At 45.0% G+C, this 24,605-nt stretch overlaps 1 protein-coding gene across 1 annotated transcript; it reads left to right on the forward strand.

The window, feature by feature from the left end:
• The first annotated feature begins 983 nt into the window (after positions 1 to 983).
• On the forward strand, positions 984 to 23,257 carry LOC101957844 (cytochrome P450 2B1-like). The gene is made up of 9 exons (XM_078032022.1): positions 984 to 1,190; positions 10,320 to 10,482; positions 10,622 to 10,771; positions 12,219 to 12,379; positions 15,268 to 15,444; positions 15,904 to 16,045; positions 17,352 to 17,539; positions 18,338 to 18,479; positions 21,466 to 23,257. The coding sequence occupies exons 1-9, from the start codon at positions 1,020 to 1,022 to the stop codon at positions 21,645 to 21,647; spliced, it is 1,476 nt and encodes a 491-aa protein (XP_077888148.1). The 5' UTR covers positions 984 to 1,019; the 3' UTR covers positions 21,648 to 23,257.
• Positions 23,258 to 24,605: the final 1,348 nt, after the last annotated feature.

Consider the following 24,605-nt stretch of genomic DNA (forward strand, 5'->3'; position numbering starts at 1 on the left):
ACCACACCAGAAGCCCCATGGGTGAAGGCTCACAGCAAAGGAGAGATAGACTGGAGCAGAGTGGCCAGAGAAACCTGGAGCCATCTTATGGTTTGAATGTTCCCGCCCAAATTCGTGCTGATATTTGTTGCTACCTTGACAGTCTTAAGAGATCACAGCTTTCAGATGGATACGGAGCAGCATATAGAATGCATCCATAGCAAACTCGGGGATACCTGAAACTTTGGAAACTGCTGAACCCTGTAGACACTTTGATTTACAAATATCTCTATGGAAGTTCAATTGACAAGTTAGGCTCAGTAGGAGATTAACAAAAGTAGCATATAGAAAAACATAACATGATTATAATAATGGACTGTAATGAAAGTTATGAGTATGGCCTTTCTCTCAAAATATCCCACTGTACTGTGCTCACCCTTCTTGTGATGTGAGATGGTGCTGCGGCCAGGGGATGAGAGGAGGCGAGGTGAGGGACATAGAAATTGGGATGTAAGCTCAGGCTACTGATGAGCTGATGATGTGCAGGTTGTCACAGCACAGAAACGCACACCAGCACCTTCAGGAAGAAAATGTCCTTTCACGTCTAGGAAATGTCGCTTGGAATATCAAAAGCACACCAGCACACACAGGGTGGCAAACAAGCAGACAAATCTCGTGGACAGCTACACGCTCAACCACACACACCTACAGAAGAAAAGATACAAACACACACACACACACACACACACACACACACACACACACACACACACACACCCCAGCAAGCCCCTGCCCCATGCATTGTGGTATCACTTTCCCAGATTCCCTGCCAACATCTAGGGAGGGGGTGGGTTATGGGATCAAGCAAGCAGGAAATGTGAGCACTCAGCACCTTTCTGCTACCTTCACACTATGGACAGTTGGACACTGATGGGGGGGAGGCGGGGAGCAGATGGGGTTGCATAATGGGGTGGGGAGGAGGCTCAGGATAAAAGGTCCAGCTGAAGCTGCAGCTGGTGGACGGCGGTCAGACCAGGACCATGGAGCTCAGTGTCCTCCTGCTCCTTGCTCTGCTCACAGGCCTCTTTCTTCTGCTGGTCAGGGGCCACCCAAAGGCCCGCGGCCACCTCCCACCAGGCCCCCATCCTCTGCCCTTCTTGGGGAACCTTCTGCAGATGGACAGGAGAGGCTTGCTCAATTCCTTCCTGAGGGTGAGACAGATGGATGGGGCCCTGCAGTGGGCTGCTCACTGCCTCTGTACTTGGGGATCCCTCAGCAGGAAGAGCAAGGCCTCCTTCCAGCTCAGGGGTTGGGTGGATGGCTGGTGTGAAGGGCTTGGAGCCTGAATCTTGATGGAGAGTGGTCATATGGCCAGAGGCGTCCCTACTCAGCTGGAGCTGTGCAAGGGGTGCAGTCCTCAAGGGGGCGGGTGGCCGTGCAGAGGTGTGTGGATGTGAGCCACAGTGCAGACCACCTTAGGTGCCCGCCTATCCCTGGAAGAGAGGAACAGGGTGGCACCAGTCCAGGGGATATCATTTCTGCCAACAAGAGGGAGCAGAGGCTGGCCCGAGTCAGGGCTGGGACGGAGGCGAGGGAGGGAGGGCAGGGAGAGGGCGGGTAGAGAGTGTTTGCCCCTAAGAAGCATGATGTACCACCCTAGGGGACACTCTGCATTACTTACCAGGCTCTGTGTCACTGCTTCAATGTAAGATTTCAAGGTTAATTGTTTACTTATTAATAGCTTATCAGTATCCATGACCCCACTTTCCAGTAGGAGAGCTGGAACCCTCACAGTGGCTCCCAGCTCCTCTGTCCCTTTCCCTTGGCCTACAGACCACACTCCTGAATCTGGGGCCCATTTTGTTGTTGTTGTTGTTTTGTTTTTGGTATCAGGTACTGAATCCAGGGGTGCTTAATGACTGGACCACATCCCCAGCTCCTTTTTAAAATTTTTTTTAAATTTTGAGACAGTGTCTAAGTTGCTTAGGGGCTCCCTAAGTTGCTGAAGTTGGCTTTGAACTTGCCATTCTCCTGCCTTAGCCTCCTGAGCCACTGGGATAACAGGTGTGCTCCACTCACTGTGCCCGGCTCTGCCACTGCACCCAGTTCATTGACCCCCCCATCTTGAACAGAGTTTTCCCTCCCTGTAGTCATGGCACCAACTGTGGCCACACTATCAGAATTTGCTGCGTGCTCCAGCTCTTGGTCTCTCTCCACCTCCTGTCTTCACGAGAATTGTTGATATGATCAATAATCCAGATTCTTTAAAAATTCTGAAGGAAGTTAAACTGACCAGGAAATTTTTATCTGCCTAAAGCGAGTTTTTAAAAAAGTCTTGATGGCTGTCGTGTCAGATAGTAGAGTATGTCAGGAAGGTCATGGAAGGAGATTTTCATATCATGTGGGGAAGGCCGGAGGCTGGTTGATGTCGAAGCCCCCGTTCACTATGAGATTCCACAGTTCTGAGTATCCTGTGTGTTTTATGGAGACAGTCTAGAATGTCCATAAATGCTGTAGCATGCAGTTCTCATTTGTTGGAGAGTAACATCCTGTCACAGTGACACAAGGGTGTGACATCTTGTCCCTGCAGGGGCGATGTCTGGAGATAGTGAAGGAGATCACTGCTGGTGAGACAGTGTGGAGTGGCCTGGAAATTACTGCCAGCAGCTGCTCTGAAGAGGTCAGTAGTTACCTGTTCCCACCTGTAACTACTGTGATTAAAGAATTATCCAAACCTCGTGCCCCTGAATATCTGGAACAGTGGCAGGTTCAGGCAGATAAGCTGCAGGACCTTCCCTTGAGGAGTTGACAGTCTGGTTTGGATATAAAATAAATTCAAATGTTAATTAGATAAAGTTAAAGTGTCCCCTGGGTGGCACTGAACAAAAGCAATCAAATAGGACACTTAAGATCATTTTGTGGTCTAGAATAGATTTATTCTGTAAGAATTGAGCAGAGCCTAAAAACTGCATGGAGTTATTTGTTATTTTATTGTCTAATTTTTTGAGTTCTTTGTATATTCTGGTTATTAGGGCTCTATCTGAAGTGTGTGGATTAAAGATTTGTTCCCAGGATGTAGGCTCCCTGTTTATCTCTCTTATTGTTTCTTTTGCTGAGAAAAAACTTTTTAGTTTGAGTAAGTCCCATTTGTTGATTCTAGTTGTTAACTCTTGCGCTATGGGTGTCCTATTGAGGAATTTGGGGCCCGATCCCACAGTATGTAGATCATAACCAACTTTTTCTTCTATCAGATGCCGTGTCTCTGATTTAATATCAAGCTCCTTGATCCATTTTGAGTTAACTTTTGTGCATGGCGAGAGATAGGGATTCAGATTCATTTTGATGCAAATGGATTTCCAGTTTTCCCAGCACCATTTGTTGAAGACGCTATCCTTCCTCCATTGCATGCTTTTAGCCCCTTTATCAAATATAAGATAGTTGTAGTTTTGTGGATTGGTTACTGTATCCTCTATTCTGTACCATTGGTCCACCTGCCTGTTTTGGTACCAGTACCATGCTGTTTTTGTTACTATTGCTCTGTAGTATAGTTTGAAGTCTGGTATCGCTATACCGCCTGATTCACACTTCCTGCTTAGCATTGTAAACAAGGACAGGGTAGGGACGAAGAGCTTGAGAAGAAGATTTACATTAAACAGGGATGAGAGGTGGGAGGGAAAGGAGTGAGAAGGGAAATCGCATGGAAATGGAAGGCGATCCTCAGGGTTATACAAAATGATATATAAGAGGAAAGGAGGGGTAAGACAAGATAATATAAATGGAAGAAATGATTTACAGTAGAAGGGGTAGAGAGAGAAAAGGGGAGGGGAGGGGAGGGGGGATAGTAGAGAATAGGACAGACAGCAGAATACATCAGACACTAGAAAGGCAATATGTCAATCAATGGAAGGGTAACTGATGTGATACAGCAATCTGTATACGGGGTAAAGTTGGGAGTTCATAACCCGCTGGAATCAAACTGTGAAATATGATGTATTAAGAACTATGTAATGTTTTGAACGACCAACAATAAAAAAAAACCGCATGGAGTTAAGATTAATGGGGAAAAATGCCATTTCTGAGGGTGTTGGGGGAAAAGGGAAGAAGGAATAGACCCAGGAGAATGAGAGTGTGACATGGGTAATAGAGAGGAGATAGGTGTGCAATGATGGCAGCTTGGGGAGGAACTAGCTAAAGGCAGCAGTGAGAAATAAAGTGGTCCATCTGGCCAGGCAAGATAATCTCCTGGTATCTTAGTCTGTTTCCTCTTGCTAAAATAAAATACCTGAGGCTGAGTATTTATAAAGTAAAGAGTTTTATTTAGCTCACAGTTTTGAAAGGTGACACTCCAAGATCAGGCAACTTCATCTGTTCAGCCTCTGGTGAGGGACCCCTGAGCTGTGTCACAACATGGTGGAAACAAAGAAAGGGAAATAGTCACATCCAGAAGAGGCAAAGTAAGAAGGGTAGCCTCACCACAATCTCAAGAACTAACTCACTCTGTGAGGCCAGCATTATTCCCTCCTGAAGGGGTGCCACCATGAGCTAATTTCCTCTCACAAGGGTACACCTCTTCAGGTTCTGCCTCCTCTTAACACTGCTATACTGGGGACCAACCTGATGATCCCACAGCACATGAACCAGGTAAGAAGCCAGGGGTATCTGCTCCAGATAGAAAGAGCTCTGAATGCTGAATGCTGATGAGCTCCAATGGTGATCCCCAGAAACAACCAGATGGATCTCTTGGGCACATTGTGTGGGAGGTCTGTGGCCTGATCGAACCACGGATGCTTACAGCCTTATAAGCTTGGAGCAGTGCAGTTCCAGACTGCTTGGCTCAACTCCATGCTGAGAGGTCTGGGGCTTGTTGACATGCCCCTTGGAATAGTCTTCCAATGCTTCTGTTTGTGGCTCAGGAAACCTGTGGCTGCTTCCCAAGGCAACTGTGATGGAAGGTAACTGTGTGGGCTTTTGTCCACATGGGAGTGTTACTAAGATCATCGATGTCTTAATTATGATGAAATTCAGCTGGTCAGAGGGAGAGGAACAAAGACAGACTATAGCTGAAGGGATTCTGACCGTGGAAATGTACAGGGAAGTGTTCCCCGGGAGAGCATGCTCCTGGGGGGTAACAGGCACCCTGTTTCCCACCCTTGGAATGCCCTGTAATCTCTCTGAGGATCTAATAATATAGTTAATATGTGTGCAATGTCTAGCTGGTGCAATGCTCTGAGAAGCCTCTGTGTTAGAGCCTCATCAAGCCTTGACCTTGATTGCAAGCACATAGCTCCTGGGAACAGAAGTACTTGTTTGCTTGATAACTACAATGTTTCACTAAGAGCTGCCGGCCTAACAGTAAATTCAGACAATGGACTTTCTTGAGAACTACACAAAGCTCCTAATAGTACATATTGTAACTGTAGAATGTAACTACAGAATAAACAACCTTACTGATATGCTAAACAAGAATGTAGTTATGGTACTAATGACCTAGTAACCTATTGGTATAAATAAATGTGGCTGCTTGGACAAAGAGCCACTCTGTCACTTTCCTGCCTCTGCACCTTGTCTCTGTCTCCTCTTTATTATTATTCCTTACTTATAGCCTCTAACAACTATTAACATTTTCACTTTAAAAATCAACTTTCTAGGGGGAGGGGGATTGTAGAGGATAGGAAAGGTAGCTGAATACAACAGTTACTAGTATGGCATTATGTAAAAATGTGGATGTGTAACCGATGTGATTCTGCAATTTGTATTTGGGGTAAAAATGGGAGTTCATAACTCACTTGAAACTAATGTTTGAAATATGATATGTCAAGAGCTCTGTAAGGTTTTGAACAACCAATAAAAAAATAAAAAAAATAAAAAAAATCAACTTTCTAGCTTTTAGTTGTAATTTTATAATGATGCTTTAAGATTTCTATTAAAATTAACAAGGTTATGGCTAGGCACAGTGGTACACACCTGTAATCCCAGCATCTTGGGAGGTTGAGGCAGGAGGATCCCGAGGTCAAAGCCAGTCTCAGCAAAAGTGAGGCACTGAGCAACTCAGTGAGACCCTGTCTCTAAATAAAATATGAAATAGGGCTGGAAATGTGGCTCAGTGTTCAAGTTCCACTTAGTTCAATCGCTGGTACCCCCTTCCCAAATTAACGAGGTTATGAATTAATTTGTCTAGTTAGCTTTTGTTTATTTGGGGCTCAGAGTTTCAGAGGTCTCAGTCCATAGATGGCTGACTCCATTGCTCTGGGCCCAAGGTGAGGCAGCCCATCATGGGGGAAGGGTGTGGAGAAGGAAATCTGCTCAGGGAATGGTGGGGTCAGGAAGTAGAGGAAAGAGGGGAGAAAGCAGGGGAAGGGACTGCAGGGCTGATGTACCCTTCCAGGACATGCAACCAGTGACCCACCTCCTGCAGCCATACCCCACCTTCCTACAATTACCCACTCAAGCTAGGACATGTTGATTAGCTCACAGCTTTCATAACTGCATCATTTCACCTCTGAATATTCCTGCATCAACAGGAGATTTTGAGGGATGGTTCATATCCAAACCATAACATATGCTGTTCTTCTGGGGGGTTATTTCAGTATCATTAAGCCCACCCCTCCTTTTTTGGTACAGGGGATTGAACCCAGGGTTTCTATACCACTGAGTCACATCCTCAGTCCTTTTGAAGATTTCTTTATTCTATTTCTTTATTTATTTTGAGTCAAGTTTGTACTAAGTTGCTTAGGACCTTGCTAAGTTGCTGAGCCTGGCTTCAGCCTGGCTTCGGATTTGAGATCCTCCTGCCTCATTTCCCAAGTTGCTGAGATTATAGGCATGTGCCACCATGCCTGGCATAAAAAAAGAAACAAAACCAAAAACATAAAAGCAACTTTTGACACAAAACACTTATTAGTAATAAGTGGTCTTTTATGCCACTTATTATGGTCTTTTATGAGGACAATAGCTATTTATTTTAAAATATTTTTTAGTTGTAGACAAACACGATACCTTTATTTTATTTATTTTTATGTGGTGCTGAGGATTGAACCCAGAGCCTCAAATGTCCTAGACAAGCACTCTGCCACTGAGCCATGCCCCCAGTCCAACAATAGCTATTTTAACTTTGAAACTTGATTGACTTATTTTATGTCACCACCCCCACCCCATTTTGCTTTTCTTTAGTCTGATCTGTTTCTCCCATTCTCTCATCTGTTCCTTCACATCTGTTTAGGGCATCTGGGTTTGGACACATGTTTGATCCCCATTCTTCATTGTAGCAAAGACTTCAATTTTCTTGCAGGAAGAGCTTGCGGGAAATCAAATAAGGTCTTTTTAGGATTCTGGGTGGCTTGTCCTTTGGCTGTGGTTGATACAGGAGTAGCCTGCCTCATTTTGGGGGAGTCTTACATATCCAGGCAAGCATCATTGCCCTGGGAATATCTTCCTGATCCCCAGATGTGGCGCTGGCTTCAGGCTATCTGGCATCCCGGGGGCCACAGACCAAGCTGATTCTCTTACTGAGTTTTGTCCTATAGGCAGAGGCTTCAAGCGCATATTATTTCATTCTAATTGTTTTCCATGTATCACAAGGGATGAGGCAACAATTAGTCCCTGCTGGATACAGACCCCCCTTAATCTTAAGACTTCCTGGACTCAAGAACTATAAGAAGTACATCTTGCCAGTTGTAGTGGTGCGGCTCAGGAGGCTGAGACAGGAGGATTGCAAAGTCAAAGGCAGCCTTGGCAACTTAGCAAGGCTGTAAGCAACTTGGTGAGATCCTGTCTCAAAATAAAAGTCCATGGGGATGTGGCTCAGTGTTTAAGTGCTCCTGGGTTCAATTCCTGTACAAACAAAAACAAAAAGAAAAAAAGTACTCTGATTCTCTCTGTTTTATATAAATTATCCAGTCTCAGCCATCCTGAGACTTGATAAAAAAGAAAAACAAAACAAAACACCAAAACAAAAACATATAAGGCCTTGTGATGTAGCTGAGCTATGATTGACAAAAAGCAGTGTGATATTTTAGAAAGTGCTGGGAGATATTTTAGATCACATGGCCAGGAATACACATGGTCCTGCTTTGTTTCTGGTACAGACCCTGAAAGAAGCAGAGGAATGGCACCAGGGGGAACAGTGGTGTCCAAAGAGCCTGAACAGGAACCAGCTCAGGGGACAGCACAGAGGTTGATCAGAGCAAGCAAGGGGTGAGGGGAAGAAGTCAGAGAAGCGAGAGACCACAAGGTTTGCAGCTGGGTAGACCAGGATGGAGACTGTGGTGTCATTCTCAGTGACATGGGGACATTGGAGGACTTGGAGAGAGTTGGGATCCTAATCAACTGACCCTTGGTAGGCTTGCTCTGATTTGGAGAGCTGTGGATCCATTTTCAGGGGTGTAAGAATGGGTTCAAGAAGCCAGTGAGGAGGCTTTGCAGAGACCAGTGCAAGACATCTTCATGTAACCTCAACAATTTTTATGATTTCTGACTCAAGTTGTTATTGAAGTTGAACATCATTATAACATGTGCACAGCTTGCCAGGTGCAGAGGTGCACACCTGCAGTTCCAAGCTCCTCAGGAGGCTGAAGCAGGAGGATTGAAAGTTCTAGGCCAACTTTGTTAATGTAGTGAGACTAAAAAGGTGTTTCCCACAAGACTCTCCTCCCTTAGCTGCCAGCCCCCTTCCCAGGACCCAGCCACTAAGGGGTCAATGCACAGCTACATCTGGGGATGTAGCTCAATGGTAGAGCGCTTGCTTTGCATGTGTAAGGCCCTGGATTTCACCCCCAATATCGCCCCCTACCCACAACAGACACGATGTGCACAGCGCAATGAGTTTTAATCAGTTGAACGCACTCATGTCACTGACATGCAGATTACATAGCAACAGGGCTGGCCCCCAGGACACCTCTCTTGGTCCCTTTCTTGTGACTATCCTCCCACTATCTGGAGACCATGAGGGCCTGGCTTTCTACATTTGAACTTCACGTAAATAGAAGTGAATGTAAACAAAATGTGCTTTTGTGTCTAATGTCTGTCCCTCAGCATTCTTTCTGTGAGTTTCACCAGTCGTTGGTTGTAGCTATATATTTTGTTCTTTCTCTTGGCTCCATAATATTCCATTGCTAAGCCTCTGTCACCATGTATTTATTAATGAAAAGCCACCTATGAAGGTTCAGATTGATTTTTTTTTTTAGGGGGATACTGGGGATTGAACCCAGGGGCACTCAGCCTTTTTATATTTTATTAGGAGAGAGGGTCTCGCTAAGTTGCTTAAGGCCTCACTAAATTGCCGAGGCTCGCTTTGAACTCATAAACCTCCTGCCTCAGCCTCCTAGGATTCTGGGATTACAGGTGGGTGCCACCGTACCTGACCAGATTGACTTTCTGGTGAAGACATGTAGACTTGTTATGGGGCAGGAATTTGAGGTTAAAGTTGCTGAGAATGTGCATGTTTGGCTTCAACAAAGACATTGGCCTCCATAGCTGTGGGTTCTATATTTATAAATTCAACCAGTTATGGGTTGAAAATTGTGTAGAAGGGGCTGGGGTTGTGGCTCAGTGGTAGAGCACTCGCCTCACGTGTGTGCGGCACTGGGTTCAATCCTCAGCACCTCAAAATAAACAAAATAAAGGTATTAAAAAAAGAAAATTGTGTAGAAAAAAGTTATTGAACATATAATAGGGTTTTCTTTACACTTTTCTTTAAACAATATAGTACAAAAACTATTTACATAGTATTTACATTCCTCCAGGTTTATCAGAAATCTAGAGATGATTTAAAGTACATCGAAGGATGAACATTTATTATATGCAAATACTACACCATTTTAAGTACTTAACTTTACCATTCGAGGGGTTTTGGGATTCCAGGGACGTCCTGGGGCCAGTTCCTGTGGATACCAAGAAGTGACTGTACTGCCCAGCAGTTTCCCAAGTGGCTGATACGATGGTTTTTGCCATTTCAGGAGCAAGGCTAGGAGGCCATCACTGTCCCTTCACGTCTGCCAAGTGGGTGGGTCAGAGTCGTCCTCTCAGGAAATGGTCAGGAGGCGGAAAGCAGTTGGGTCACAGGAAGATTCTTTGAGAGGCGCAGGAGATGTGGCCAGACTCAAGGGCACAGGCAGGATGGCATTAGAAATACTGAAGCATGTGGATGCTTAGGGCCCAGCCAATCAGAGTGGACCTGCCTGGACTAACCCCTTAGTGGCTGGGTCCTGGGAAGGGGGCTGGAAGCTGAGGGAGGAGGGTCTTGTGGGAGACACCTCTGGACCAATCTGCATCTAAGCATTTCATGGTTAACAACGGAGGTGTGCACGGACTAACATCAACCCTGGTGTGGATGTGCTTGGCAGCTTCGAGAGAAATATGGCGACGTGTTCACCGTGTACCTGGGACCAAGGCCTGTGGTCATGCTGTGTGGGACAGAGGCCATACGGGAGGCCCTGGTGGACCAAGCTGAGGATTTCTCTGGTCGGGGAACACTGGCCATCACTGAGCCAATTTTCCAGGGATACGGTGAGGACCTAGAAGTCCCTGGGATGGGGTGGGATGGAAGATGGGACCTGGGAAAGGGGAGTCGAGAAGGGAGGAAAGGGGTGGGGACAGCCAGACTCCTTCCAACTTCCTCTGCAACCCGCCTCTCCTACATCTCCAGGTGTGACCTTTGCCAATGGAGAACGTTGGAAAACCCTTCGGAGATTCTCTCTGGCCACCATGAGAGACTTCGGGATGGGAAAGCGGAGCATTGAGGAACGGATTCAGGAGGAGGCTCAGTGTTTGGTGGAGGAGCTGAGGAAATCCAAGGGTGAGGCCCAGGGATGCACAGGAAAGAAAGACAGTGAAACAGAGAGGGATGTGGGGTGCACAGCAACAGAAAGACAGAGAGGTACACATGGGCAGAGAAAGAAGGGCAGAGACAGACATAAAGAAACAGAGAGATGGGAATGGAGATGGACATGGGAAATGAGAAACCAAGAAAGTTAGGGAAAGAGATGTGAAGTTTTTAGCATCCAAGACAGACTGAGTGATTAGCTTGCCATTCACTTGTGTTCAGGGAAATCAATTTATGGATTGATCCATGTGTCAAAGTCAAAATTAGGACATGTAAAAGAAAGGAAAGAGAAACAACAGATTGGCAGATATAGAAAATAATGAACTGTGTTTTTCTTTCCTTGGGTGATGTGCCAGCAAGCAAAGAGGCAGGGGCTGTGTTCTGCTCTGGGGAAGCCCCAGGACACTTCTGGTGATTTTAGATTCTTGATAATGTGGTGTGTAGGTGGCAGGCCCTTTTTCAGCATGTCCACCTCATTTATACCAGGCCTTCATCACCACTCTTAACAACACTTCTCAGGAGACTCTGAGACATCTATGTGGAGCCTGGAAGGAGTGACAGGGACAGAGAGACTGACAAGAAGGAATGAGGAACAGACTGACAGAGACAGGGAAGGAGAAGGGGACAGTGATGGAAAAAAAGAAAGAGAAAGATGAGCGAGAGACAGAGGGGAAGAGAATGAGAGAGGTAAAAAGAAAGGAAGATAATTGGAGACAGAAAATTAGAGGGACAGACAGACAAACCTAAAAGAAAGGTCTGCAGAGGAATGAGCGAAAGCAGGTGAGATCCAGAGACAGGGGTCGCACTCACCTGAGGTTCCTGGGATGCCAGCCCCCTCCTTCCTGGCCTCAGAGACCAGGACTGCACCTGCCAAGCACAGACCTCAGGGAGCAAGTGAAGAATGATTCAAGCAAGACTAGACAGCCCTGGGGGTGTAGAGAAGACACAACCTGGGTGTGGGAGTGAGGGGTGCAGCCATTGGGGCTTCTAAATCTGCACAAGGCATCGATGGAGCTCTGCTCTGCAGCCCTGCCCCAAGGACTTGACTCTAGGAGGTCACACAGTCAGAGATGGGTCCCAGAGGAGAGGCAGGGGAGCGGCCAACAGCACGCTCTGTCTCTAGGTCTGAATGCTTCCCTCAGGAAGGAGAAGCTGTGCAACCTTCCATTATTCGACCTGGCTATCCAACTGTAAAGTGGGAGGTAATAATAGAAGAGCATCTTCCTTACAAAGTTTGGTGAAAACTGAAAGAATATGTGAGTTATAAGAGTGGGGCCTGACAGTCTGTCTAGTGCAAGCTGTTACAAATATTCTTTTATTTTGGAGCAGCTGTGGACAGTCACAGAGAGATGGGGCAGCAGCCAGATTGTCCCCAGGCTCTGGAGTCTGTGACCTGTGACCTGCCACCTTCTCCTCCTAGGAGCCCTCCTGGACCCCACCTTCCTCTTCCAGTCCATCACTGCCAACATCATCTGCTCCATCATCTTTGGAGAACGCTTCGACTATAAAGACCGAGAGTTCCTGCGGCTGCTGGACATGTTCTATCAGTCATTCGCGCTGATCAGCTCCTTCTCCAGCCAGGTCAGTGGCAGGAGGAGAAGAGGAGAGGGGGACATTCAGGGAGGTGGGAAAGGATGGTCAGCTCTGGGGGCAAAGAAATGATTTAGGGCCAAAGAAGGACAGAGACCACACAGAGAGAGAGGGATGTTGAGTCCTGGAGGGGAAGAGAGGGAACGGAGTAGAAGGTTGAAAGAAAGGAAGGGGAGGGAAGGGGAGGGAGAAACACAGGGTCAGAAAGACTAAGAAACTAGGGTGTGGCTGTTCACGGACAGGCTCAATTGATATGGTTGAAGTGGTCATTTACTCAAAGCTCTCTCCAGGTTCAATGCAGTCCCCATCAAAAGGCCAGGTGTTTTAATCAGGTTTTTTTTTTTTTTTTTTTTTTTTTTTTTGCTGCTCACTAATGTATCTGATCAGAACAACTGTAGAGGAGGAAAAGTATTTAAGGGCTCAGGGTTTCAGAGGTCTCAATCCATAGACAGCAGGCTCCATTGCTCAGGGCTCCAGATGTGACAGGAGCCACAGGCAGGAGAGTATGGCAGAGGGAAGCAGGTCACATGGTGATCAGAGAGCAGAGAAAGACTCCACTCTCCAGATACAAATATATACCCAAAGCCACGCCCCCAATGTCCCACTTCCTCCAGCCACACCCCACCTGCCTCTCGTGACCATTCAGTTAATCCCACCAGGGATTAATTCATTAATTAGGTTAAGGATATAACCCAATAATTTCTCCTCCAAACTTTCTTGTATTGTCTCACACATGAGCTTCTGGGGGACACCACATCTAAACCATAACATCAGGTGATATTCTCTGCAGAACTAGGGAAAACAGGTCTAGAATTCATTTGGAAGAATAAAAGACCCAGAATTGCCAAAGCAATAACGAATTAGAAGAGCCACAGTGGAGGCATCACAATATCTGGTCTCAAATCATACTGCAGAGACAGAAATGAAACAGCATGGTTTTGGCCTTCCAACACTCACCAAGACCAGTGGAACAGAATGAAAGGCATGAGACAAATCCACACAGACACAGTCACCTGATCCTTCACAAAGGTAACAAAAATATATGTTGGAGAAATTTAACAAATGGTGCTAAGTAAACTGGGTATTTATATGTAGAACATTGAAACTCGATCCCTATCTTTAGCACACAAAAATCAACTCAAAGTGGATTAAAGACCTAGGAATTAGAGAGGTAACTTTTCGACTGCTAGAAGAAAACTTAGGGGCAGAAATCCAACATATTGGCACAGGCACCAACTTCCTTAACAAGATCCCTAAAGCTCAAGAAAGGAAGTAAAAAATCAATAAGTGGGATGCCACCATATTAAAAAGTTTCTGCACAGCAAAGGACATTAAGGAGCATAAGAGAGGGCCTACAGAATGGGAGAAAATCCCTGCCAGGTACTCCTCTGACAGAAGACAAATACCCAGAATATATTAAAAAACTCAAAAACAATACCATCAAAATAACCAAGTTGATTAATGGGCAAAAGATCTAAATAAACACTTTTTTCAAAAGAAGAAATAAAAATGGCCAACAAATACATGAAAAAATGTTCAACGTCCACAGCAATCAGGGAAATGCAAATGAAAACTACATTGAGATTTCATCTGACTCTAATCAGAATGGCAATCATCAAGAATACAAATAATAATAATTTCTGGTGAGGATGTGGGGAAATAGGTACACTCATATTTTTTTGGTGGGAATGAAAATTAGTACAACCACTTTGGAAAGCAGTATGGACATTCCCCAAAAGATTAGAAATAGAACCACCACATGAACCAGATATCCCACTCCTTGGTATGTATCCAAAAGATCTAAAATAAGGATATTATAGTGGTATATAAATAATAATGTTTATGCAATTCACAATAGTCATATTATGGATCTAGCCTAGGTGCCAATCAACAGACTAAGATAAAGAAAATGTGGTATCTATACACAATGGAGTTCTACTCAGCTATAAATAAGAATGAAATTATGCCATTTGCAAGAAAATAGATGGATGGGAGAAATTAAGTGACATAAGCCAGATTCACAAAGTTATGAATTGAATGTTTTTTTTTCTTGTATGTACAAGCCAAAGGGCAGGGGAGAAAAGATTAAAAATGAGGTGTCTCTCAAAAAAAAAAAAAAAAGAAGAAAGAACTGGGTGTAGTGGTGCACATCTATATATAATCTCAGTAGCTCAAGAGGCTGAGGCAGGAGAATCGTGAGTTCAAAGCCAGCCTCAGCAACTTATCCAGACTGAGTCACTTAGTAATTCAGTGAGACCCTGTCTCTCTATGGTTAAGTGCCCCTGGGTTCAAACCCCAATACCAAAAGAGTAGAGGGACAAGATTGGGAGGTATGGAGAAGGGGAGGATTGGGGAAGTACTGGGGGCTAAATAATGTTAATTCTGTGTACAAATATCATACAAGGATTCATGTATATATAAATCATGATGTACTAATTAAGATAATAGTAGAACCAACAGAAAAAGGATGGGCAGAGTAGAGCAAGTGGATGGGAAGGGAAAGGAAGAGAAAGGAAAGGTACTGGGGAATGAAACTGATCAAATTAGAGTATGTGCATGTATGAATATGGCATAGTGAATCACACTGTTATGTATAATTACAAGGTGCCAAAAATATGTTTTTAAAACCAAAAAGGAAAAGAAAAAAGCAAATGAGGGCTTGGGAGAAAAAAGAAAGGAAAAAAGAGAAGACAAGGAGACTGGGGATAGGGATTGATTCTGATGAGGGGTGGAGGAGGGAGAGGGTGAAGAAGAGAAGGGGTGTGGTGGGGAGAGAGACAGAGGCTCCCCACAGAGGGGTTGGGGCCCTGGATGGCTGCCCTCCACGTGACTTGCTAGCTAGGTCCCTGGAATTCCTCACTGCCCCTTCCTTCTTGCAGGTGTTTGAGTTCTTCTCCAACGTCCTGAAGTACTTTCCGGGCACACACAGGCAAGTCTACAAGAACCTGCAGGAGGTCCTCACCTTCATCGGCCACAGTGTGGAGAAGCACCGAGCAACCCTGGACCCCAGCGCCCCCAGAGACTTCATCGACGCCTACCTGCTCCGCATGGACAAAGTGAGGCCTGGGGCGGGAGGTGGGGGGACAGAGGGAGGTTGGAGGAAAGGAGTGGGGGGGGAGGGGGCGGGAAGGACGGAGGAGGGGGAGGAGCTGGGGGGCGGGGAAGACCAGGGAAAGGAGGAGGGGACTGACAGGAGAGGGAGAGGGGAGGGGAGCCGGGTGATGGGGACACACAGGGACCAAAAGAAACAGGAGAAAAGGCCCTTAGAGGCAGGAAGAGACTGGGGACAAAAACTAGAAACAAGCCAAAGAGACAGAGAGAGAGAGACACCAAGTCAGGCAGAGCCATGAGGAGGAGGGAGGGAGAGAGAGAGACTCGGGCTTGGCCCTGCTGAGACCCAGGGACCCCCGGGAGGGGGGAGACCCAGAGACAGAGGGCGGGGCCTGGGGGGCAGGCGAGTCCCCAGTGGGCTCCAGGCCCTGACCTGCCCTCCCTCTCCACACCTGTGGGCCCAGGAGAAGTCCAACCTGCAGAGCGAGTTCCACCACAAGAACCTCGCCATTACCTTGCTGTCCCTCTTCTTCGCGGGCACCGAGACCACCAGCACCACTCTGCGCTATGGCTTCCTGCTCATGCTCAAGTACCCTCACGTGGCAGGTGGGCCCGGGAGAGCGCGTGGGGAGGGTCCTCTGATCTCCTCCTGGGCTGCAGAGGTGGGGCTGGGGTCCTCCATGGATGAGAGGCAACCTGACTTCTGTTTCAACAATGGGCAGGCTCAGGAGGTCTCCTACTGAGCCAATGCTGTTGGTGATTGGGTCAATGACAAATCTGACAATCTGTTCTTCCAGTGCTTTTCCCATCTACCATCCAGCTGTCCATCTTTTATTGATTAATCCACTTGTATATTCACTGATCAGTTCATCCATAATTCATCCACGGACAGTTTCATTCTTTTATTTGGATTAATTCATTCATGAGTTGATACTATTCACAAGAAGAGTTGAATGGACTGTTGGTCACTGATGACTTGGCTCATTCATTCATTCACACGACACCCACCCATTTTTTATTAACTGGGTTTCATTCCTTTAACCTTCTATCAACCATCTTCTTATTCATCCCACATCCAGCCACCCATCCATCCATCCATCCATTCCTTCACTTATCCACTTAATGATGATTCATTTATCATCCCTCATTTATCATTCCACCCACCCTTTCATTTATTCCTTTGTTTTATCAGACATTCACTAATTTTATCCATTCACATGGACATGGCCCCCTAAATTCAACATTTATGTGATTATCAATTCATTAGGTTCATTGCTTTATTTGCCAAAGAATCGTTTCTTAATTGATTCTTTATTCCATCCATCTATCAGTTGATAAGCTGAATATACAATACATTCATTTGTTTGCTCATTTCATTAATTATCAATCTTTTCATTCAGGAATTGATCTGTTTGATTGATTTATGCATCCATTTCTTTATCCACTTGCTCATAGATTAATACATTGATCTATTTCACTGTGATTTTCCTGAGGATTGAGTGCAGTGTTCATCTGTAATGAACACACATGCACACAAATACTGGATCATTTTCTGTTCATCTTTGAGGGTGAAGTTTTGACAGGTTCTTAATGTGGAGTTATTAATCTAAAATTCCTTGTGAAGTTGTGGTGGATGTGGGATGTGTGTGCACGTGTGTGCTTGTGTGCGTGCTGTGTGCCTGCAGGGTTTCTGTGCATATAGGAGACAGTTCATTATATTCATTGAATTTGAAAGGGTTAGAATTCTAATTCTTGTTGCTCTCCTCTCATCACCCCAGCTGATTGCTCTGAAGTATATCAATGATGTAAGCTTTTGCCCTAGGATTTTCCTGGCTCACTAACCCACTGAAAACAATGTCACTGGTGAAATGCTTATGTGAAAAGAGGCTCATGGTGCCCCTCTTTGGTGCAGAAAGGGTCCAAAAGGAGATTGAGAAGGTGATTGGCTCACACCGCCCACCAGCCCTTGATGACCGCACCAAGATGCCTTACACGGAGGCCGTCATTCATGAGATTCAGAGATTCGCAGACCTCATTCCCGTTGGTGTGCCTCACGTAGTCACCAAGGACACTTATTTTCGAGGGTTCATCATCCCCAAGGTAAGAGCAGTAGGCTCCATGGCTCTGTTAGAGCGTGCTCTGTTTTTTTTAGCCTACCATCTCAACCTCTTGTGGGCTTCTCCATAGGGCCTCCTTGTTTCCATTTTTGTTTTGTGTTATCAATTTGTTAATTGTGTGTGAGAGCTAGGGAATGGCAATATTTAGAAGTAGTATTGTCTGCAGTTCCTCCCTTTTCAGTTCCTCCTCCCTTCCCTTCAATCTCCTTCCTCTACTCCACTGATCTGCTCTCTGTGTTCATGGGACATGCCCCCCCACACACTTATTTTCCTTCCTCTTCTCTAGCTTCTGCATATGAGAGAAAACATTCAACCCTTAACTTTCTGTTTCTGGCTTATTTCACTTAGCATGAATGATCTCCAGTTGCATCCATTTACCAGCGAATCACATAATTTCATTATTATTTATGCTAAGTAAAACTTTATTGTGTATATATAAGATATTTTATTTATCCATTCATCTATTGATGAGCATCTGGGTTGGTTCCATAACATGGCTAGTGTGAATTATGCTGTTATAAGCATTGATGTGCCTGTATCACTATAGCATGCTGATTTTAGTTCTGTTGAATAAATACCAAAGAGTGGGATAACTTGGTCACACGGCGATTCCATTCCTATTCTTTTGAGGAATCTCCATATTGCTTTCCAAAATGGTTGTAGTTTTCAGTCCCACCACAATATATGAGCATACTTTCCTCCCACATCCTGGCCAGCATTTATTATTACTTGTATTCTTGATAAAATGGAAGTGTCTCTTGATCTTTCAACCTTTCCTCAGAACACTGAAGTGTACCCCATCCTGAGCTCTGCTCTCCACGACCCGCATTACTTTGAAGAACCAGACACCTTCAACCCTGACCGCTTTCTGGATGCCAATGGCGCACTGAAGAAGAACGAAGCTTTTATCCCCTTCTCAGCAGGTAGGCTGGACCTGGGATCCCTTCAAAGACACCAGGGGCAGGTCCCATCTGCTCCTTGAGACACACAATGATAGGTCTTTGTTTTGTGAGCACTCAGCATATTCCAGTTGCTTTACCTGTACTGTCCCATTGCATCTTCACTACCACCCTGCCAGGAGACTTGAGAAGTGACATTATGTCCCAAGGCTCGCCTTGATGAGCAGGACCCTGGGCAAATGTTGGAAAATCTCTAGACCTGAGCAAAGTCACCTTATTTTAAAAATGGAGCAACAACTAAAAACTAATGCAGCACTGGGTCCAGGGGACGAAAAATAATGTGTCAAACAAATCACATAAAGACACAGATCCTGCCCAGGAAACTTGTAGTTCGGCAGCTGAGATAGATATTCATCAACCAGTCCCCAATAATCATCCAATTAAATGATTTAATGCCCCTCCTGGGCTAAGAACTTCCAGACACAAAGTATACACTAACAGGGTCAAGTATCATCATTAATCAGGTATTGGAAGCACAAAATAGGAAATACTAATTTTGGTGGGTAGGTGAGGAAAAGCTCACCTGAGAAACTCGTTTCCAGGCAGAGGCCTGGTGGGTGAGTGTTGATCAGCTACTGAGAAAGAAGGTTCCAGGTGGAGGCAACAGCAGGGCCAAGCCAGGTGGCCCATGAGAGCAACTGTAAGAAGCGCTAGGTGTAGATTAGGAAAGGGGCTGAGGGTGAAGAGCTCAGATGGGTGGAGCCTCGGGGGCTGGAGAGGAGTTTGCTCTGATGCCTGAGCATGGGGCTGAGGAAAGTCTTGGACACACTTGTCCCTGTTCCCACTCTCTACTATGGCTTGGTAAAAGAAAATTTTAGACAGATTAAATTTTGTAGAATTAATTTTAGCTAAGTAACACTTCATGAATTGACCACATCCTGCAGTGGTGAAGATTTAGAGAGTTCCACCCAGCTGCATGGGCAGGTAGTGTTGCAAACAGAAAAAGGAACCAAATAGCAGAAATAGGTGGGTTAGTTTGGCTCCCTGCAGCTGCCTTGGATAGATGTGAGCGGTTTGCACCCTGCAATTGGCTGAAGCACAGTGCTGGGATTGGCTGAGCCTTGGTTACTTGTTCCAAGAATGTGCTCTCATGTTCCATTGCCCTTTGGTTAATATGAAATTAGGGTGCAGTTTACTCAGTGGGGTTTAGATTAGATTTAACTATTTAACTTGAAAGTTCCACCCAAGGAAAACTCAACATCTAGGTTCCTCGTCTTTGGGGAGGAAGGAAGGCCCCAGAAACAAGTTCCTAATTATGAGTTTCATCAGTGACATCAATGGCCCAGACTCTGGCTCAGCCCCCAGTTCTGTAGAAAGTGGTCTTCTGGGTCCTTGTTCTGTCTTCAGTGAGAGCAGGGAACACATGGGGTGGTGGATGAAGGTCAACTCCCTATCCAGTAGCCCTGTCCTAAGTTTAGGGAGAGACAGAGACTTAGAGGAGTAAGGACTGAAGAGAGCTAAGCAACGGAGAAGAGATGGGGACTAGACAGAGAGAGGGACAGAGACAGGGAGATCATGGCAGAGGAGACAGTCTGTTAGAGACAGAGAGTGAACCTGAGACCACGGAGGAAGCAGAGAGAAAGAGAAGTAGAAACAAAAAGGAGAGAAAGAATAGCAGCATCAGGAGGAGAAGAAGGCGGGCAGTGGAGGAAGAAGAAGAAGAAGAGACAGAAAAAAGAGAGACAGAAGTAGAGAGGTATATTTAGAGGGATATGAAAAATATGATAGGGACATAAAGGTATAAATAGATGAGAGAGGTAGAATAGGCAAGGAATTTAGATGGAAGAAAGTGAAAAGAGAAGAAAATATAAAAATGAACATAGAACAGTGTGTGTCATGTGTATTTAATGACAAGTATAGACTTTGCCTGAACAGAAAGAGGCACTGAACCAAAGAATGTGAGCATCAAGGAGATATCAGAAGGTGTCCAAACAGAAAGACAGTTCTAGGGATGGGGAGGGTGTGCTGAGTGGGAGACAACAGGCCTTAGCTTGTTCTGGAAAAATCTGGGTCACTGAACCAGTTTCAGCAGAACCTGCCCAGAGATCCACCCCGAATACTTCCAAGGTCCCATCTCCTGACATCTGGAAATGCCAAAAGAACACAGACCCCTTGCCAGACGCATTCACACAAGCACAACTTTGCAGCAGCTTGAAAAGTGCAGGGGATGCCTGGAATCCCTTCCTCCACTGGGCCTTCCCAGGGCGGTCAGTTTGCAGATGAGGAAGGACTGAAGCACCTGGAGGCGCTCTGCGTCCCTGCCTGACTTTTTAGGCCCTCTCTGACTCCTTCCTCTCTAAGCCTGTGGTCTGTAAACAAGAGGGGGTTTTCCAAACCCTTCTGAGTATCCATCTGAGGGAAGCCATAGAAACCCTGCTCATGGGCATTGGTCCCATTCACAACTTTATGAATAATTTTTTTAAGAGAATTCTTGGAGCTGGTGGATTTCAGGTTAAAACTAGAAGAAAACCCAGAGACAGACATAACACAGAGTGCCAGAAACACACACAGCCATGTTCCTAGACGCAAGACTACTAATCTAGGATTCTTAACAGGAGCCACATGTTAGTCTAAGAGTTTCTACAAATACTAACTTTACCTGATAGGTACTGTTCTCATATGAGAAGTGAAAAACACTAAAAAACGTCAGAAATATGTGCTCACTGAACCCACATACCTTGACACACCCAAGCACAGATTAGTCCTTATCTCCCATGGGGCCACTGAACCTTTGGTAATCAAACAAAAACTACATTTTCTTTCCAACAAAATGAACATGGGATAAGATCTGTACCTCATTTCAGATTTGGGAACTCTCTAAGAGTCCACACTGAATATCAGGTTAAAGGTCAAGCCTGTGGAAATCCATTGCAGTGCACAGGTGCATGGGCTTTGGGGTGTGGTGGGTACACTGGCCCTGAGCCCACTCGGTGATCCTCTGTGCCCACAGGGAAGCGCATCTGTCTTGGTGAAGGCATCGCTCGCAATGAACTATTCCTTTTCTTCACCACCATCCTCCAGAACTTCTCTGTGGCCAGCCTGGTGGCTCCTGAGGACATCGACCTCACTCCTAAGGAGAGTGGTGTGGGCAGAGTAGCCCCAACATACCAGATCTGCTTCCTTCCTCACTGAATGGGCTGATGGAAGAGGGATGAAAGATTCCAGGGTTATTAAGTTCCCCTTTTTCTTTGAAAAAGTAGGTGATGAGTAGTTATCTTGAGCTCCTGGATTCTTGTTCTGAGGATATAATATCCTGTTGTCACAAAAGAGGACTAATAGAAAAGAGAGCAGTCCAATAATATACCATGCAGAACATTTCAGTATGTTTCCAGGATTTCCATTTAATTCTCAAAGTATTTGATCAGCTAAAGAGATAGGATCCAAAAGATCATCATATCTTGAATATGATGATGTAACTTCAAAAGATCCAAGCTGTTATTATTGTTCTGCCAAATACCCAATAGATCGTTTTTAACCTTCTCCCAATCCCATTGGGAAGCATGAGATATGGCCACCAAAACTGTGACTGCAGAAGCAATAAATGAAACTAAGGCAGCCTCTTCAAGTATGTGCATCAGTGAATTTTCCCTTTATAGGCATGATAGCTTGTGCCAAAAAATTTTGACAAAGAGTTGGACTATTACACATACCCTGAGGTAACACCTTCCCACAATATCTCTTAACTGGTTTCTTAAAATTTATTGCTAGAACACTAAAAGCAAATTTTTCATAATCATCTGGATGGAAGGGTATAGTGAAAAAACAATCTTAGATCTACCACCATTAGGTGATAATCAAAAGTAATTGCTGTAAGAGAAGGAAGCCCTGGATGCAAGGCTCTCATGGGCTCAATAACACAATTAATTGCCCTAATATCTTGAAGCAACCTCCATTTAGCAGACTTCTTAATCACAAAATCTAGTGTATTCCAGGGACTAAAAGTAATTCAATATGGCCAGCCTGAAGTTGTTCCTAGACCAAAATATTGACTATTTTAAGTTTCTCCCCTGTTAAGGACCACTAACAAACCCAAACTGGCGCTTCTGTAATCCAGTTAATCTTTTCTGCTGTGTTTTGGGCTGGGAAGGAAATCAGTGCAAAACAGCCAAAAAGTTTGATTGGGTGGAATAACTTGTCTTCTCTGAGAAGACTGAGTTATAGGTAAATACCTTTATTGTGAATTCCCTTCAAATTCCCTAAGAGAAATAAATCCCTGATTAAATATCTGAGGTGATACAATAGAGTTAATTATTAGTAACAAACCCAGGCTGCTCAGAATATCTTGACCCCATAAATAAAAGTATCCAAGACATAGGGTTTAACGATTCCAGAATTACCATCTTTATCCTCCCACTGAAGGTACTGAGCACTCTAAGCAGGTTGATATATTTGGCCAATCCCTTCTAAGCTGGCAAGTGCAATGTGTAAGGGCCACTTCTTTGGCCAGTACCTGCTAGAAATGACTGATTTGTTTGCTCCTGTGTCAAGAACACCTGTGAAATTTTTATGGTTGATTTTAAGATCCAATAGTGGGCGCTCCTGTCTAATCAAGTGAGTCCAATACTCCTGGTCAGGGGACCTGGAAGTTGGGATTTCACCTGGACTGTTTACAGAGTGGCAAGGCAAGAATATTATTTGTGCTATCGCATTCCTTGGAGACAGCTGAATAATGCAATTTGTTTGAACTGTAACCTTAACCTCTCCTTCAAAATTTGCATCAATAACACTTGGCAATACCTGAATTCCTCTTGAGTTAATTTGCTTCGTCCCAACACTAAACCTGTGGTATCTGGTGGTAGAGGCCTGTGAATCCCTGTAGGAATTTGTCGTGGGCCCATCTCAGGAGTTAGAACTACTCCCATGGCTGGTCAGAGCCCCAAGCTCCCAGCCCCTGGGCCAGAAACATCCCAGAAGGATAGCAATATCTGACCGGCTGGGCTAGGCTTGATGACATCTGACTGTGAGCCCATGGCTCTTCTTCCTGTGTAAATTGTAATGCCCCTACTGTTTGGCAGCCTGGGCAGGTCCCACCTCCAGTTTCCCAGCAGCGGTGGGGATGTAAGTGGTGTCACAAATAGTGGCTGGCCACTTCCGCCATGCCTGCTGGGGCCACCCCATGCCAAGTGGTCACTTCTCCAATGGCACCTGAGCCAACCAGGTGAATCTCCCCAGTTGCATGGCAATCCATAGTCCCTATTCATGCGCCCAGTCTTTCCACAGTTACAACATTGCCTCTGAGAATTGCATCTCCTAGACTGAGGCTGTAAATAAAGCTTTTTTCAAAGCTGTGGTGATCATTAAGCCTTGTAATTGCATCGGACCCACATGAGAACAAAGGCGGATCAATTCAGAAACAGTTCCTTTTTTAACGATGTGGTCAGATAATTTCCTGCCAGACTTTTTTGGCATTTTCAAAAGCTCGCTGCTTGATTAGGACCTCAGAAGCATTTGTCTCACCAAATGCTGCTTGATAAAGGCATGCTACAAAATCTGAGATTTTTTTTCCTCTGGTCCCTGCTGGATCTGACTGAAATCTAAGAATTTTTTCACCTTTATTGGATAATTTTCTCCAGGCCTGTCTGGCATATATATTAATTTGATTATAAATTGGTAAGTCATAATTTAACAGTTGCTCTATATCAGCGAATTGTCCCATTCCTGTTAACATCTCTACTGGAATATCAACGCTGTGCCTGTGGTTTCTTTTGGATTGCTAAGTACAAAAATCTATCCAATTTGAGCTCCACAGTAAAGAATCAACTGCAGACAGACACGCCCTGGCTAGTGTGATCCAGTCATGAGGTGGTAATGCCTCGCTATGAACAAAAGGGGAATTTGGTACATATGTGGATCAAGCAGACTTTAGCTCTTTCATTCTGTGGTTTAAAAGGAACCACTGCATGAATTTAAACACGCTGTTTTTTTTTTTTGTCTATATGCTCAAAAATTGGAGCAAGCTGTAACCCTGTGATGTCCTTTTCCTCTCCCAATTTTCCTCTCCTAACACCTACATTGGAGTGGGGGAAGTTTGGTTACAGCTGTGTCGGGAAAGCAAACCTTTATCCCAGAGGGAACTGGATGTATCTGAAT

The sequence above is a fragment of the Ictidomys tridecemlineatus genome, chromosome 15 (assembly GCF_052094955.1).
Source record: "Ictidomys tridecemlineatus isolate mIctTri1 chromosome 15, mIctTri1.hap1, whole genome shotgun sequence".
Classification (NCBI taxonomy): domain Eukaryota; kingdom Metazoa; phylum Chordata; class Mammalia; order Rodentia; family Sciuridae; genus Ictidomys; species Ictidomys tridecemlineatus.

Coding starts and splice junctions, on each gene's coding strand:
- LOC101957844 (XM_078032022.1), top strand. CDS start 1,020: ATGGAGCTCAGTGTCCTCCTGCTCCTTGCTCTGCTCACAGGCCTCTTT. Junction 1,191..10,319: donor TGCTCAATTCCTTCCTGAGG/GTGAGACAGATG, acceptor TGTGCTTGGCAG/CTTCGAGAGAAATATGGCGA. Junction 18,480..21,465: donor TTTTATCCCCTTCTCAGCAG/GTAGGCTGGACC, acceptor CTGTGCCCACAG/GGAAGCGCATCTGTCTTGGT.